The sequence below is a fragment of the Helicoverpa armigera genome, chromosome 15 (assembly GCF_030705265.1).
Source record: "Helicoverpa armigera isolate CAAS_96S chromosome 15, ASM3070526v1, whole genome shotgun sequence".
NCBI classification, from domain to species: Eukaryota; Metazoa; Arthropoda; class Insecta; order Lepidoptera; family Noctuidae; genus Helicoverpa; species Helicoverpa armigera.
In genome coordinates, this window is record NC_087134.1 from 6238962 (window position 1) to 6257459 (window position 18498).

General features: G+C 36.2%; 3 protein-coding genes across 3 annotated transcripts; 2 read left to right on the top strand and 1 right to left on the bottom strand.

Moving 5' to 3' along the window:
- The first annotated feature begins 1828 nt into the window (after positions 1 to 1828).
- Positions 1829 to 4487, top strand: LOC110370571 (uncharacterized). Its single transcript, XM_049845291.2, has 5 exons — positions 1829 to 2012; positions 2299 to 2439; positions 2841 to 3044; positions 3434 to 3676; positions 4175 to 4487. Exons 1-5 carry the CDS (start codon positions 1944 to 1946, stop codon positions 4340 to 4342), a joined length of 825 nt encoding a protein of 274 aa, XP_049701248.2. The 5' UTR covers positions 1829 to 1943; the 3' UTR covers positions 4343 to 4487.
- Positions 4488 to 6041: 1554 nt separating this feature from the next.
- Positions 6042 to 8536, top strand: LOC135116541 (uncharacterized). Its single transcript, XM_021326445.3, has 5 exons — positions 6042 to 6328; positions 6581 to 6721; positions 7265 to 7468; positions 7615 to 7857; positions 8096 to 8536. The coding sequence occupies exons 1-5, from the start codon at positions 6122 to 6124 to the stop codon at positions 8429 to 8431; spliced, it is 1131 nt and encodes a 376-aa protein (XP_021182120.3). The 5' UTR covers positions 6042 to 6121; the 3' UTR covers positions 8432 to 8536.
- A 194-nt stretch (positions 8537 to 8730) lies between these two features.
- LOC110370565 (uncharacterized) lies at positions 8731 to 18355 on the bottom strand. The gene is given in 8 exon segments (XM_021326419.3): positions 8731 to 11907; positions 12588 to 12866; positions 14073 to 14230; positions 14448 to 14533; positions 14864 to 15016; positions 15967 to 16127; positions 16847 to 17345; positions 17348 to 18355. Coding segments are annotated over 8 exon segments (2283 nt in total). The 5' UTR covers positions 18110 to 18355; the 3' UTR covers positions 8731 to 11722.
- Between the last annotated feature and the right edge of the window lie 143 nt (positions 18356 to 18498).

An 18498-nucleotide genomic window follows, 5' to 3' on the forward strand; every position in this document is an offset into this window, starting at 1 on the left:
CCGGATTTGTCCTCGTTTGGAGGATGTCCGGGGCCCGTCCGGGCGGGGTTTCAATAGTGTCCGGGGAAAACCCGGACACTTTTCATGTAAGGAAGCACCTCATTGAATTTAAGTATATGTTAATAGTAAATGGATTACAAATTAGGTATTATTTTGTTTAAAAAAATCGTACTCGTTCGGGGAAAAAATTCGATTTACGCCAAATGTCCGGGTTTTTTTAATATTTGTCCGAGTTTCGCGAAATTAAAGATGGCAGCCCTAATTATAGGGGATATTTGTGCAAACAGCAGTAGGTACTTCATGTAAAATGCAAAATTTTTGTTTCATCCCATTTCTTATAATTTACATCCCATTTGAAAGTTATTGGTGTACTTAATTTAACGTCTTTTTTGCAATGCCCTAATTTGGTTGAAAAATAATGTTTTGTGGAACAATAACGCCATTTTGGCTGACTCGTTGGAGGTAGGATGGTAAATGAAATTACTCGTTAGAATTGCCTATTTACAGCCTACATGTTTAGGTATGATTATAATATAATGATGTCTTAAATGGTGCCATTATAACAACCATAGGCATAGGGTGTCAAACTATTTGTTAGGAGATTGCAATAACATCTTAATTGCTAGGCATCAATTTTTTTATGCGATGACTAGGGTTGCTAAAATTTCTTCAGCGAAATATAGTATTTTCAAAAAAAAATTAAATTTTAAAACTACATAGTATTTTATGGAAATAAACAAAAAACTAGCTCGCGAAACAACGAAAATTCTCCCTTGAAAACTGACAGCTGTCACATATTTGATACCTACTCCTAACTTTATATTCTCTGCTTTACACCATGATGTTGTAAATTATGAAAACGAAAAATGACTCCTGTGCCCAAACCACTGAATGAATTAGGTTATTTTTTTTACAATTCGTCATAGAATATAATGTACTAAAATATATGTGATAGGATTTAATGTGATAAGGTACGAAACACCCAAAATAATATTGAATTATATTTCTTAGTCTACGTACTATATACCTACTGTTTAAAAATATATAAGTAGTAGGACGCAAAAAATACTATATTTTCAAAACCGAAATCTAAGAAACACTTCATTAAAAAATTATGAACACGTCCTTACAGTAACTCTCAACTGTTACGATGGGTATGTAGGAATGATAGGAACGAATCACTATGATAGGAACGAACGCAAGCACATATTGTACACCCAACGAATTTTTTTCGCAAAAATGGTTATCAATCTGAAAACTGCATTATATATTTCTTGAAAACCACATCCAAAACGCCGACGAATTTTCTGCCAGGAAATAGTCCAAAACAAGGTTTAACCACTTTCTTAGCAATATTCTCCAAAATTCTTTGAAATACACTCTTACGCATACTTAGCCAACCCTATTGGTGCGAGTAACATATTTCAGTCGTTAAAACCTTTTGAAATTCCCAAACCAAAATTTCGCAAGCTCGTTTTTTTGTAATTTCCATAAAATACTAACTATATATTTTTTCAAAGTACCATATTTTATCATTTTTTTTTTTTTAGGAAAATACTATATTTCGCTGAAGAAATATTGGCAACCCTAGTCATCGCATAAAAAGAAATTGATGCCTAGCAATTGAGATGTTATCTCTTAACAAATGGTTTGTCACCCCCAACTATGGTTGTTATAATGACACCATTTAACATAATTTTATTTTTTTAATAGTATTTACAGCATACGTAAACATGTAGGCTGTAAATATAGAATTTTAACGAGTATTTTTCATTTATCGCCCTTCCTCCAACGAGTCAGCCAAAATGGCTTTATTGCTCCGCAAAACATTATTTTTCAACCAAATAAGGACATTACATAAGACAGCGGTTAAATTAAGTACACCAATAACTTTCAAAGCGGAGGCAAATTATAAGAAATTAGATGAAGTTCGACCCGAAGTGATGAAATCCTTAATGTCTAGTCCTAAGTTCACGAAACAATTGCCTGAAGTTGGTACCAGGATTAAAGAGGTGAGTTATCATAATTCAGGTGTAATAATATGTAGGTAGGTGGGGATACACTTTAGAGCTGTATTTTTTATTTCAAGAATTGAAAAGGTGATTCGGTGTGGCTCCCCATTCCTGACAACTTTTTGTCCAATAAATTATTTAGCTGCCGAGTAAAATACGTTTAGGTACCTTTTGTTGTCAAAAGTTTAAATACCTACTCCTTGCTGGCCTTTCGAGAAGACAGTCATACTCATCTCCCTCGTCTTTGAAATGTCTCAAAGTAGATTTATTTTCTTTATCAACATAGATGTTAGATTACACAATGCACGGAGGAAAACGTGGCACCGGATTATCTGTTCCCTTCGGCTATCAGATAATGGAAGATCCAAAGTACTTCGTAGAAGGAAAACTGCACACAGCACGATTTCTAGGATGGTGTTTAGAATTTGTAAGTAAATTCCCATAAACTAGTTTTAAATTAATGATAATTAATTGAAGATTTTATTTTTATATATAGCCCATGTCAGGGATTTCTACACTAACATCTATCGACACAAATTTCTCCACTATCCCCATTGATACAAATCCTGGAAATGGCAATATAAAAATGATCACAAATAAAATAGGTACCTACATTATATACTTTTTGGAAGAAATTGCCGTCCTATTAATTTACTCATACGATTCTTAATGCAGATGCATCTTACTTACTGTGTGCTAACAAAAGATTTATCAATAACCTAAGTAGGAGTAGACCAACATAAAATGGCCATGACGACATTGCAACCTTGAATGTAAAAAATTGTTTATATTAATCATGACATTCTAATGACAAAAAAATATAAACAGTTACAGGCAAGTCTACAGTCTGTGGACGATATATTAGACGCATCAACGAGTCGCCATGGCCAGACATGCTGGTACCTACGACCAGAGGTTGGCACGTCGGCAACTAATGACTGCATGCTCATATATCTCTGTCTGATAGAAGTCCTGGAAATGAACTTCGGGAAAGAACCTTATTATGTGGATTTGATTAAGATTATTAATGATGTAAGTACCTTTCTTTTAGATTATGCTATTTGGAAGGAGCCTTTATACGAAGATATGTAACTGAAATTAATTTCTATTAAATTCATTCCCGAAACAGACTATGATTAGTTAGAAAGTCCTTTATTTATTATATGTATTTATAAGGCCGGCAATACACGGACCGCTTGAAGCAGACAGGGACAACAGCTTCAAGCTGTCGACTTCCCGAGTCCATAAAACGATGCAGTGCACTGTGCAGTCGACAACTTGAAGCTGTCGCTCCTGACTGCTTCAAGCGGTCCGTGTATTGCTGGCCTTAGTATCCTTCCTAAAGACTAGTGTCTTTATTTGAAACAAAATTATTTATTGCGAACTGTTTCCAAAATTCCTAACATTAAAACCTTTTACAGACTGCCATGTACACTAGCATAGGACAATATTTAGATTACACATCAAGTTACAGTAAGGAGAAAAATAATTTTGAAGAATTCAACATGGACCGATTCAATGCCATCGCTATACAAAAAGCTTCCTATTTCTCGTTCAGAATGCCCCTACTCGTGTCTCTGCTTTTAGTTAAGAACGGAAAAGAAAGAGATCTTACAGAGCACATCAACATCTGCAGTGAATATGGTAAATTTCTACAATATCAGGTATGTAACCCAAAATATTTTAAGTTGTCTTTCGCCAGCATATCAAGCAATAAAGGTTATCACATGCTTTTGCCATGCGAATTAACCGTTTAGTAGGGTAACCACAACTTCAAGTGTATCGTTGTGCGATCCATCTTACATATCCTAAAAAACACGTCCTATAAGGCTTACTACAAACAACTACAAACTTGAAAGTATAGTTACCGTGCCAAACAGGCTGCCGAATAAAATCACATCGCATCGCATCGCAGTTTTGTGTGGGCGCCCTAAATGTATGATACATAAGCAACAATCTGTCGAATCTTTTTAATTGATTTTCAACTTTATCTCTGCCCCTAAATAAATTTAGAATTAAAAATATATATATATCTCTGAATGTTAATCAAGTTCAATGTTGATAGGTAAGATTTTACAAATCGGAGTAACTTCAAGTGCCTCTGTAAATGAAGTATTACATCCTTGTGAGATTTCCTGTCTCGAAAAATTGTCTTTTTTTAGAACGACTACAAAGACGTATACTGGGACAAAGCTACCGCTGGAAAAGACGGCACAGATATTCAAGAAGGTAAACTCTCCTGGATTGCCCTAACAGCGCTGGAGCGCTGCAACGAAGCTCAACTTTCTATTTTCAAAGAATACTACGGCAGCAAAACCCTGAACATGTAAAGCAAATCAAGCAGCTTTATGATGAATTACAAATGGATAAAGTGTACCTTGAGTTCGAACATTCTTTTTGTGAAAATATGAAACGGCGAATTCATACTTTGCCTACTGAAGGAGAGATACAATACTTTTTGGAAATATTAGAGGTGTGCCGACGGAGACTTTATTAGGTTATCGATATAAAAATAGTGAATGATGTAATCGGTGAATTGATGCATTTTGTTAAAATAAATTGTTTTGATTACGCAGGTCATTTGAGTTTACCACTTACCACCCATAAGGCATCCTATAAATATGGCCAAGATTCCTTTTACTGTAAGTAGAATCATCAAAAACCAAACATTCATTTAAGATTAGATATAAAACGTTAAACAACCATTTAGGAATTAGGACAACATGTTTTTGAACATTTCTCAACGTGAATAAGACTAGAATTTGGGTTTTATCAAAGTACCTATTTTCCAAAAATATAATGTTATACAAGGCATCGCTTTATATAATATAATCGAGTATAAGGAGTAGTATCACTGACCCGTCACAAACAGTAGTAGGTACACATCCCATTTCCAGTATAAGGTCCTCCACAGTTAGAAATATGAAGAGAACTAGTCAAGACAAATTCAACGAGCCTGACCATGATGGGTTTACTAAAAGGCAGTCCAGGTTTACGTCTCCTATCTTCGTGCCCTAAACAGCAGACCAGCTCAGTGCGCAGTGGTTCCAGAAGACATTAGTGTTTCAAATGTCAGATACCTATAAAGATTCTACACTTTGTCAGCCCAATATGCAGCCACAGCGGGATAAATGTGATCTTTATGGCGTTGAAATAAGGTTAAAATTTCATTGATATAAGTTTCAGATAATATCGTACAATGCAAGCAATATAAATTAAGTGTGAGCAAACCATCCAAATACATCACTGTTTAAAATACACTTAGATTTTTATTTTGCATCTATGCAGTACCTATGTAATGATATCGATAGATAGGTACAGTACCGGTATGTCCCCGAATGACTTTACATTACCTACAAATCTGTTACTATGACGACCGATATATAAAAAAAATCTACTAAATCATCAAGAAAACACAAGAGAACATCAGGCACACCAGTTAACTTTGACCCCTTCAAAACAGTGTCTATGACTTCGGGCAATACATCCTTGAAGGTCCTCTTCCCCGCGTTCAAATTAAAGCTAGGAACACTGATGGCCGCCGCACTTTTTTTGCAGTCGTCTCGAATGGTTGCACTACAACGTACTACGCCGGAGCAATGCCATTGCAATATCTAATAGGACACAGTCACATTGACAATGACCACATTACAGAAGATTTGAATAACTTATAACTATACCTCGATACAAAAATGCAAACCTTTATATAAAGGCGGGAGCACACAATATTAAGTAGGCAAACAGATGTTCGTGTAGCAACTAAGAGCTCGGTTCCGATTGTGTGTACAGGTACATCTAGGAAGCAACTATGTTTAATGGCTCTGCTATTAATGAAGAATCCAAAAATAAAAAACAATCATGCGGTACGTAGTTGACCTCTGAAAATGTATTCCTACCTCAGTCATCGCATAAAAATAAATTGACGCCTAGCAATTGAGATGTTATTGCAATCTCCTAACAAATGGTTTGTTACCACTTACTATGGTTGTTATAATGGCATCATTTAAGACATCATTTTATTTTTATCATACCTAAACATGTAGGCAGTAAATAGACAATTTTAACAAGTATTTTTCATTCATCGCCTTACCTCCAACGAGTAAGCCAAAATGGCCCTTTTGCTCCGTAAAACATTGTTTTTCAACCAAATTAGGGCATTGCATAAAAAAGCGGTTAAATTAAGTACACCAATAACTTTCAAATCGGGTGAAAATTTTAAGAAATTTGATGCAGTTCGGCCCGAAGTGATGAAATCCTTAATGTCTAGTCCTAAGTTCACGGAACAATTGCCTGAAGTTGGTACCAAGATTAAAGGGGTGAGTAATCATAATTGTGGTGTAACAGGTGAACATCAAGGGATCACTTTTGAGCAGTATTTTTTTTGATTAGGTAAAACTTAATTAAGTGTTGTTTCCCCTTTCCATCAATTTTTACTACCTGCCAAGTAAATTGTCGTATTTTTTGCTGTGTAATCAAAAAACATTCTATACCTAAAACTCCTTGCTGGTCTTCCAAGGAGTCAGTCACACCATCCTTCTTATTTAACTACGCAAAATTCATCTTCGCAGTTGTTAGATTACACAATGCACGGAGGGAAACGTGGCAGAGGATTATCTGTTCCCTTCGGCTATCAAATGATGGAAGATCCAAAATACTTCATAGAAGAAAAAATGCACACAGCACGATTTCTAGGATGGTGCTTAGAAATTGTAAGTATGAATAATCCCTTCCACTGTAGAATTTCAAAGTAATGATTATTAATTGAAGAATTTGTTTTGTTTTATCAGCCCATGTCAGGGACTTAAAACTATCGACACTAATTCTCTCCACCATCCGCTTAGATGAGGGTCTCAAAAATCTATAAAAAGAACTGTGTGGAAGAAACGACCGTCCCATTTTACTCATACGATTCTTGTTGCAGTTGAACCTTTTATTTCTTCTTCTTTGTCGTTTCCCTCACTGCTGAGGATCGTGACTCCTTCTGATCTTGTCCACTAGATGTCTTCATTTATTGCGTTCTGTTGCTTGATACATTGCAACATTCATAAGCATCTCCAGCTCTTTAGTTACTTGGTCAGACCACCGTATGTGACTTCGGCCTCTGGTCTCCTTCCTTCTACTTTCCCGGTCACTATAAGGCGCTCTAAATTATGAACCTTTTATTTACCTACTGTGTAGCATAAGACCTCATATGAGAGTTAACCTACACAACACTGGCCCTGAGCCCTCCAAATTCATTTTTTTTTAAACAGTTACAGGCAAAGCTACTGTCTATAGACGATATATTGGACGCATCCACGACTCGCCGTGGCCTGACTTGCTGGTACCTACGACCAGAAGTCGGTACTTCGGCGACTAACGACTGCATGCTCATATATCTATGTCTGATAGAAGTCCTGCAAATGAACTTCGAGAAAGAACCTTATTATAAGGATTTGATAAAAATTATTAACGATGTAAGTATACCTTACAGTACCTAAACATCCCTTCTAGAAAAACTCTTTATTTGGCACTGTTTCCTCAGCTAATATGCTGGCATAATGACTTCTTTCTGAAACTTTTCGTAACAATTAAGTTCCTAATATTTAAATACTTTTTACAGACAGCGATGTACACTGGCATGGGGCAATACTTAGATTACACATCAGGATACAGTAAGGAAAAAAATAATTTTGAAGAATTCAACATGGACCGATTCAATGCCATCGCCATACAGAAAACTGCATACTACTCCTTCAGAATGCCCCTACTCGTATCTCTGCTTTTAGTGAAGAACGGAAAAGAAAGAGATCTTATAGAGCATATCGACATCTGCTTCGAATTTGGTAAACTTCTACAATTTCAGGTATGAATACCAGATTATTTTTAGCAGTCTTTCGTCAGCTTATCAAGCGATAATAAAATAAGCTACGATCTGTCGAATCTCTTTAATTGATTTCCATCTTTATCTCTGATCAATAAGGTTCAATGTTAATATGCATTTTTTAAACAGTATACAAGTTAAAGTGCTGGCCTCAGTAAATGAAGAATTATATCCCTCGTGTATGTTTTTCTGTCTCGTAAAATAATACGTTTCTTTTAAGAACGACTACAAAGACGTCTACTGGGACACAGCTACCTCTGGAAAAGAAGGCACCGATATTCAAGAAGGTAAACTCTCCTGGATTGCCCTAACAGCGCTGGAGCGCTGCAACGAAGCTCAACGTTCTATTTTCAAAGAATTCTACGGCAGCAAAAACCCTGAACATGTTAAGCAAATCAAGCAGCTTTATGATGAATTGCAAATGGATAAAGTGTACGATGAGTTCGAACGTTCTTTTTATGAAAATATGAAACGTCGAATTTATGCGATGCCTACTGAAGGAGAGATACAATACTTTTTGGAAATATTAGAGGCGTGCCGACTGAGAGATTATTAAGTTATCGATAAAAGTGTAACAGTAGTAATGAATTATACAATTATAAAGCGGTGAATTGATGTGTTGTGTTATATTATATTTTGTTATATTAAATTGTTTTGATTATTAAGCCTATTTTATTGTATAACATACCTACCCTCAAGCACTCCTTATAGCAAATTGTTGAGATACCTTAAACTGTAGATATGTGAGTTATATAACTTAAACTGTAGACTTAAGTCATGAACAACTCATAATTAATTTCATATCAGATAATTAAGGACTTAGGACCGTTAGAAACGTGAATTAAAAAACTAGAATTTGGGTTCTATCATAGTATATTCCAAAAATATAATGTTATACATGACATTGCTTTATATAATCGAGTATAAGGGGTAGTGTAACTGACCCTTCACAAACAGCAGTAGGTACTTAAAGTAAAATGCGAAATTTTAAATTAACCACTTTTGCAAAATATTATACCTACACTACTGACAATTTGAGTAGTTGTTACGAGGTGGTAGTAAGAGTATTTATTTTTATATAAATAAACAACGATTTGTTACCACTCAAGGCCTTTGTTTTAATAATTTACATGTAAAATGTTTTATTTATAGGAAAGTGCGTGTAAGTTTTTTGTTTTGTGAATAATAAATAAATAACTTTAGGAACTCAGTATTTGAGCTAGCTAATACTGCTTGGGTTCTTTTGTTCAACTTTCTTTTGCATGTCTTGGTCGAGACAATTTAGGCACAGAAAAGTAATGAGAAATCCTTGAGTAGACAACATAATATAACCTATTACGAAATAGAACTATAATATATTAACATTTAAACTATTTATAATAATAAATAACATAAACACACTGCGAATAAGTACAGTGTTATTGTTGCCAGTCGAAAACTTTAAGTAACAATCCAAAACAACAATAAACCATCGGAAGTATTCGGCAACGTTCGGAAACGTTCGGGTATACTCAGAAACACCTCGTAACAACCTCGTAACATATTAAATTAATTACCGAATAGAGTACAGAGTTAAGCGTTAGCATCAAGTGCGATAACGTTTACATGTGTAGGTATATTTTGTCGTGTTGAAATGACTACAAGACTTCTGCTGTTCAAATGTGAAACACAACTTTTTTATGGACCGGGCTATTCAACTGAAATTGAACCATATTTGTTGAGCTTAGAGTTGATATTAGTTCGAACGACTCACTTACAAGAAGTATGTAAGTGCAGCTAATTCTAAACAAATGAAAACGATTTTCGATCCCGTTCTTTAGTTTGAAATAAGGAGTGCCATAAAATGATGCGTTCCCCACTTGAATAGCAAACTTTAGTACGTGCTAATATAATTTTGACTAGTAAGCACCAATTGACTAACAATATTTTCCCTTACAAAATCTATGTACAATCTTATTTGGCTAATAAAATTTAGCCAATCACACAGCTTCAGTTTACGAAAACATTCGGTTACTAAATAAGTAGATAACTATTATACACAGTGAAATTATCGTTTTTTTTTTTGAGCGACGTACGATAATGCAGCCCAGTTAACATAAAATAGCTAATATTTATTGAATAAAATACGTTATTTGTGCATATCCGTAACTAAAAATATATGTTAGTAAGTTTGTACGGTTAAACATACATGCTCGTTTAATATTGTTATTGCTAAACTTAGGTTGATGGCAACACTGCCATTAATATTCAGTTGTGATCTTTATTGCGTTGAATAAGGTTGAAATTTCATCGATATTATTTTCATACAGTATCGTACAATGCAAGCAATATAAATTAAGTGTGAGCAAGCCTATATATTCGTTTATATTGAATTGTTATTTAGTATGAAACCTGCCATCTAAATACATCACTGTTTAAAGTACATTTTTATTTTGAATCTAGTATGTAATAAAATCGATAAATACGGTCTCGGGTTGAAGTCCCCGAATGTCTTCACATTAGCTAAAAATCTGTTACTATGACAACCGACTTTAATAGTTGAAACAGAATCGAACTGTTTCGAATTAAAAATAATTATTTAAATGAAAATATTTACACAAAAATACAAAGCTTGCTAAATCATCGAGAAAAGAGAAAATTAGGGCCGAAATAAAAAGAAATCACTTGGTACGTTTTAAGATCAAATATACCTATCTCTGTCGTACAAATGTCGAACCACATAAGTTAGATAGAGACGGTAACAAACCATAGCCAAAACATGCTAAGTAACTTTTCAGCTGCAATGATGCGCCTGCGACTATCTTTTCCGACATTTATCAATATTTATTTGTGATCAGATCGGGTTATTTATAATACAATGTTTAATTCGGTGGTCCTCGTTAACTATCAAGTGTTCCATTATAAGCAAAAATGTGTTGCTTTTATTCTTACGACGGTACAATTATTGTTACTCGCGAACATTTTCCACTATTCGAAATCAGTTTTAATACTTTCTAAATGTTATTCACATGCGGTTATGTATTATACACGAGTATAAAGTAAAATAAACAAATTGGAAATAGTGTAAGCGACAGATCTCGGTAGCCGAGTGATTTTTGTTCTCTTTAACGAGCACTATCCTAAGCGCTGTCTCACTTTCTCACGAATACGTCGTTTATATTACGATGCTAAATAAGGTACCTATAGAACTATTCACTACATCAGTATTAGAATATCTACAGCTATTTGGCGTGCACACATTGGCATTTTGAATACCAAACAAGACATCAGTCACGAACGGAATAAAATTTTCTTACATCATAACCATGAAATGGTTAGAGTGAAAATTCAACGTCTTTTAGAGTAGTGCTACCAATTCAGTCAATATAATTATTATATTACTTTTCACCGATTATTTCACGTGCAATTTAGCTGAATAAATCGTCGCGCGATTAAGCCACCTATCACCTTTTGGAACACACAAAATTCACTGAACACCGTCTAGAATAGGGTGCATACATAATCGACACACGAATCAATCTAATTAGGTAATACCGTAACATCACATATCCGACAGTACGGACCAAACAACCAATCCTTAAGTGAACACTTAAAATGCGCGGCAAAATACTCAGCCGCAGCTCACCTTATGTTTATGACCACTTTCACCAAATACTGATAAAGTCTCTGATAGTCTATCAGGAACTTATCTGACAGAAATTATAAGCAGCCTTTACCTAGCAGATAGCATATCAGACACTTTATTGGTAACCAGTGAGACCTGGTCTTAACCTTCCCAAACATTACATATTTCTATATACATTTACTGATGTTATTGAAAAGGTGATATAAAATGATACGCACTTGTTCATGCGGGGTCAATAATGGGGAGTTGGGGGGCTACCATGAGCCGGCGATGTGCCTCGGAGCCTGTAAGCGCTGCGACCGTCACCCCGGCCTGGTAGGACGCCGGGATGCGAATGTGACGAGTCCGGGTACCATACTCCCCCCAGCCTATCGCGCGACATTCCCGGATCACACTTATTACTTGACCTGGAAATAAGATTTAGGGCTCATGAAGGAAGTTTATATGCACTTCTAAGTATGTACATCTTAGACACCAATGGTTGATAAAAAGGAAAACATCTTGAGGAATCCTGGACTATAAGGTCTGAAATCACCAATCCGCATTGAGCAAGCGTGGTGATTAACGCCATTCTCTGTGTGAGAGGAAGCCAGCAGTGAGATGATAAAAAGGCCGTAACTAAGTACTAACTAAGAAGGAATCAAGTTGGGAATGAATGCCAAATGGTCTCAGGGAAAAAATCAGGTACACTTTAAGAAAAACTGACATCAAATGATTACTGTTCAGAACTTAATGAAAGTTTAAACTCAACAGGTATCGAAATACTTCTCTCTATGGCATATTCCAGTAATTTTTAAATTCTATTGTTTTACCCAATCAACCTATCCATACTAATATTATAAAGAGGAAAACTTTGTTTGTTTGTTTGGTTGTAATATATTCATTACTCTTGCTCGAAAACTACTGGACAGTTTTTAAAAATTCTTTCACCATTCGAAAGCTACATTATCCACGAGTAACATAGGCTATATTTTATCCCGGTACGGGCAGTAGTTGCCACGACACGCGGTGGCGGAGACGGGTGAAACCGCGGGAAAACGGCTAGTATCTAATAAAAATCACATACATACTAATAAAAAAAACTCACCAAGCACATTAAAAGTATGGAATCTTCGATCCGGCACGACCATCAAGGGTGTCAAGTCTGTATCGGCAGTGAACCTCGACAGCACATCTCTAGTCTTTATCAGTAATACTGAGGGTGACGTGAGATGTGGCCACAGTGTTGCCTCGCGGACGCACTCCACGGGGTTACAGAGGTAGACCCCGCGGGGCGACACACCGAACACCATTTGATGATGCCATGCGTCTGGGATGTCGTTGTCGCAGCCAGCTTGGAGGTTTAGTGTTAGGATTGGTACTGCACCTGTATTGAATAAAGTGTATTTAGCATTTAAAGTGTGATCATGTATTTTTTTCTTAATTTATCATCAAATTGTTTGCGAGTTTAAGGTTTCGTGCACCGAGATAAAAAGACTAAGGCCCAAGTTAAAGATAAACGTCGGATTTGTTAAAAAAAAAAACATTTACGATGTAGTTCAGTTTTCGTTGAAAAGTTGTCGTTGAAAATGGGCCATGTTAAGATCTCTCATGGTCTCCACCTCTTTTATTATATTCATACCTAACTTCCCTTTCGGATTTATAATATAAGCTAGTTGCATCACGCAAATCGAATATGTTAGCTCGGTAAACACATAAGCAAAGATTTACTAAGCGGCCATAATGGTGCATGTTACAAAATTACCATCAAAGTAATGCGTGCATTTCCATAATGTATGTTAATGTCCTGATCATTACTTTGCATGGAACATAACAATATTGCTTGCATGATTTATGTCTAGGCTTTGTGTTTTTCATTGTTATTATATTTTATTCTACGCATTTAGCTGTAGCATTCTTCTTTGTGTAAACAGTCCCATGTGGCACCTATACAAATACTCAGTAGTGAATTTGTAACCTTGCGTTCAAAATGTAACCTGTAAGCCTTTTAAGGCCTAGGTGACAAGTGAGATTTAAAAAAAAAAAACAATGAATGTATATTTTGTTACAGTAAGGTAAGCAGCCATCAGCACTATAGCTTACTTTGGCACCAAATAACTTTGTGTTTTTTAATTTAACAATTTAATGCCATACGCATCTATACTAATATTATAAAGCTGAAGAGTTTCGTTGTTTGTTTGAACGCGCTAATCTCAGGAACTACTGGTCCGATTTGAAAAATTCTTTCGGTGTTAGATAGGCCCATTTATCGAGGAAGGCTATAGGCTACTTTTTATCCGGGTTCGTGCAGAGGTTTCCACGGGATGCGGGTGAAACCGCTGGTAGAAGCTAGTGTTATATAACCACAGTAATGTTAGGGTTGTCTGGAAGAGATCGATTTTAGCGATAAGACCGCTCATTATGTCATCTAAGTACTTTAACTAGATTTAAGATCAAAACTGTAAATTGGTGTACCTAATAAAGTACCTATATATATCTATCTATTTAGTGTATTGGTCACAATTTTTTTCACAAACTCTGGACAAAACTTCAGAAATGCAAAATTACTCAGTGCAATCTGTAAATGTCTTACCAAGAGTAATCCAGTCAGCCAACCAATGTGACAAGGATATGACCCGTTCAGGGTGCGTTGGGAAGAACCGCGCAGTCACCAGCCCATCAGAAGCCCTGTGTATACCGGTGACCAGGTCCGCCGCCGTACAACCAGCCACGGCTCGAGATAATAAATATCTAGAAGAAGAAACACATCAATCATAAAAACATTACATATTTTGACAGAAACATTAATTAAAATGTTTTAAGAAAAAATAAAACATCTTTAATGATTATGTTATTAACTTTTTGCATGAAGAGGTAAAAGGAAACCTGTTTGCATCTTTTTTATATACACTTTTTAAGTACACAAAGTCTTATATAAGTTAACTATGACTCATCATAAGGTATTTACCTAGGTAATGGAGCATTATTAGCTCTTTGTCTCGTACCAACAGATGAACTTATCTTCTCTAGATTCACAGGCACGCCCAGCGCATTCTGCAATTGAATAGGACACTATTTTATCATTTTAACACTGGAAAAAAAAACTGTATTAATAAAATTGGCCAGTTCAAATATCCTATTCCATTAAATCCAAACTTCCAAGGACATCCTGTATAGATCACATTCCCTGATAGCTGCAACTGAGCTATATGATAGTAAACGAAAGAAAAATTCCAGCTAATTAGTTGGTCAGCGAAATCATGAAAAAGAAGTTGCTTATGAGACTAAAGTCAACATGAAACTCAAATACTCTGTATAAGTCATGCACATCGACCATCTTAAAAAACTTTTGACTATAAGTTTAATAAACAAACAGATACTAACAAAAACATTAACAACAGCAGTGGCCCCGCAGGCCGAGGTGCTGATCTGCGTGACCTGTCGCTCGCAGGCCTCGCACTCCGACCATATCATACACCGCGGGGGCTCCACGCACGCCGCGCTACTTGAACTCGTACTCGCTGTCGCTTCCGTCGCCTAAGGACATACAACATTTTATTTATTTATTTTCACACACTTCGTGGTTTGGAAACACACACTTTCACACACTTGGTGGACTATTGGAAAAAAAAAACCAGTCTCTCACGTATGAGGACGCGGGTTCGATTCCAGGTCAGGCAAGTACCAATTCAACTTTTCCAAGTTAGTATGTACTTTCTAAGTACATTGGACACTAATGACTGTTTCGGAGGGCACGTTAAAGTATAGGTCCCGGCTGTCATTGAACATCTTCGGCAGTCGTTACGGGTAGGCAAAAGTCAGGAACTCAGACAACCAGTGTAACCAAAGTTGAGGAGGTCAAATAGACAGTCGCTCCTTGTAAAGCACTGGTACTCAGCTGCATCTGTTTAGACATGTAGCTGACCAAAACATAATTCGGAAAAAAAGCTAGGAAGATTAATGATTTTCACACACTTACAGCTATCATTACAGGATTTAAACCTTAGGCGACAGTGTAACTACTTTAATATAAAAAAAACACATTATAAACGTGCGTGATTGTTTTATAAACGTTAAGCATTATTGCATTCCTAGAAGACGCTTGTTGATTAAAATTTTATAAAATTACACATAATTCTGTAGGATAGAGTATAAGGTCAGATAGGCAGTCGGCCCAAGTAAAACACATGTACTCTACAGCTGTATCCGGTTAGACTGGAAACCAACCCAAGCATAGCATAAGGAAAAGGCTTGGCAGATGATAAGAAAGAGTGGTTCTGGATATTTTTTATATCTGTATCATCTATGTGAGTACAGGTGATCACCAAATAAATCGATGTGGATTCATTTTTAATAGACTTCAAGAATTGAGAGGCAGATTATTTTTTTAAGTTTGTTGAAAATTGGATTCTTAATTCATTTGAAACTGAAGCTGTTTTAATAATATTTAATGTAATCTTCTTATTCAAAGCAACTGAATTCCTTACCTTAGCAGCAGCCTGGTTTTCAGCATCTAATTTAGTCTTTTCAGCGATCAGTTTCTTGGCCATAGTTACATGATATAAAGCTGATGACAGATTGGCTGTGTCTATTGAAGAACCCTGGTTGATTTGATATGCAAATGGTCCTTCCAAATGTTCCGTATCATCTGTAAATGTTTTTTATTAAATACTGGAGCAAAAATATACCAATAGTTGCATATATTTTATATAATAATTATTTTATATGATAAATATATTTTAAGTTCTCCCTGACTATATTGTTTTGCTGTATTTATTTGTTTGGATGCCTTAATCTCAAGAACTTGGATGTTTCAATATAAAATTATTTTGGTGTTATAAGCTACCTTTTATTCAGAGAAAACAGCTAATTAACATTACAATGAAACTTTTGCTTTCTTCAACATTACATTGCAACATTTTACATTATGGTACCTAATATTATGTAACCACTTTGTTTTATGTATGAATCAATAAAAGAGTTAGTAATGAGGCCCTATTAGGTAGTGAACAGGAAGTACAACATAGGGCCTTGTTTGGACAAAACAAAGATCTTAAGATAACCTTGTGTGTTACAGAACTATGGTGTACATATAATAGAACTGTACTGCTAGAAACACAAATATAAAGTTTTGAACCAAATCTATACTAATATTGTAAGCTGAAGAGTTTGTTTGTTTGTTTGTTTGAACACGCTAATCTCCGAAACTACTGGTCCGATTTGAAAAATTCTTTCAGTGTTAGATAGCCCATTTATTGAGGAAGACAATAGGCTACTTTTAATCCGGGTTGACGGTAGACTTCATGTAGGTAATGTAAAATATAGATCATTCATTTCTCAACCTTGAAATACACAAAACAGACTTACAGCTCAAAATCTCCCTTGGTGAGACCAAATCCCCACTGGTGACATGCACGCTGCCAGGAAAGTTAATAGGCCCATGTGACATAGTCCTCCTGACAATAAGCTGCTCACCCCTGGAATTCACATGAGTGATATATGGACCAAAACTGTAGTTCTGGTCTACATGTGTGCTACTGCTTTCTGGAGCATCACCATGACCACCGGTCACTCCTCGACTTGTTGATGGCACACTGTATGAATATAGGTCAGCACTCCCGTAAGACTCCAACGCTGGGTTCACAAGGACAGGCACTGGTGCAGGAAAGCTCCTAGGAGCCACGTATTCTGGAGAAGTCCCTCTCAACACAGGCTCATTTTCCTCAGGCATATTACTTGCAGACTCTAAATCAGCATCAGGGGAAGACTCGTCACCGGTATCCACCTCACATGAAGGTCCTGGATCAAAGTCCATTTCCAAGAAATCCATGTCAGGACTAGATGCTCTTGAGGGCTGCTCCCTAACTGCAGCAGCCCCTGCTGAGGCCCAACATAGTTAGGCATGGGTAAATGCTTGTCTAAAGGCAATCCCATGTCTAAACTGAAGAATGAGCTTGGCAAATCAGCCAAGTGTTCCCCACCCCTGTATGTGTAAATACACCCATCTTCTGACCCTAATGAATAATCATCATTGCCAGTGTCACTAGAACTCTCATCATCTAAGTTAGGCCTATTTAACTTCAGGCTTGATGGCCTTTTTCTATTCTCTCTGAAGGACTGACTGCTCTCAGGGTTGTCACTAGCTCTGCTTGTTCCACTAGTTGAGGGTAGACTGCTGCTTCCTGCCTTGTCCAAGCACACTTTGTGTCTCTGACATGACTGCTTGTCTGGGTTGGACTCTGTACCATTGTCATACAAGGTCGGTATAGACCTGCTGTTACCCGCAACCGCAGTATCCGCCTGATCAGTGTTTGAGTTACCCACTTTCTTGTTACACATTTGTGATTGAGTAGAATTACAAAGATTTTTATTAGTTTCAGGATGACTTTCGCTACACTTGCTAGATTGAGGACCTGGTTCATTGCCAGCTAAGGAATTCATGTGATTCGTCCGAGGTCCATTCAAGGGAACAAAGCTAGAACTTGGATTTGCGGTAGGTGTAAACGTATTTTCTGTGTTATCTCTTTGCCCAGACAAACTATGAGTACTCTTGAAATTTCTGTTTTTTTCTCCTTCGCCATCAAGATGTACAGAATTCCTCATAGATGAAGAATCTTTAGAAGAATCCATTATTACAAATACATCGTAAAAGTCGGCATTGTTCACTTAATTTTTTAAGGTTACCAACGGCTTGTTGATACACATAGAGGCTATAAGAAAGGCACTAAACTAAAGTTAAATCGTATAACAAACCAATGCCAAAGGGAATATACTGAACACGGAATAAATAGGACACAATCTGTAAAAGGAAATAATAACAAACCAATTCGCAATATTCTGATCAAAATCCTAATTTGACATATGACTTATGACAGCTTTGACAGTTAGACAGAGAGAAGAAAACACTTCCTTCCGAAGTTTACCTTTTTGGACTTTGGTAACACTTTTGGTAAAAAGCCTACCGAATTCCACTTATTGTTTATGGATTTTAAGTTATAAACACACGAAAAACTAAACTA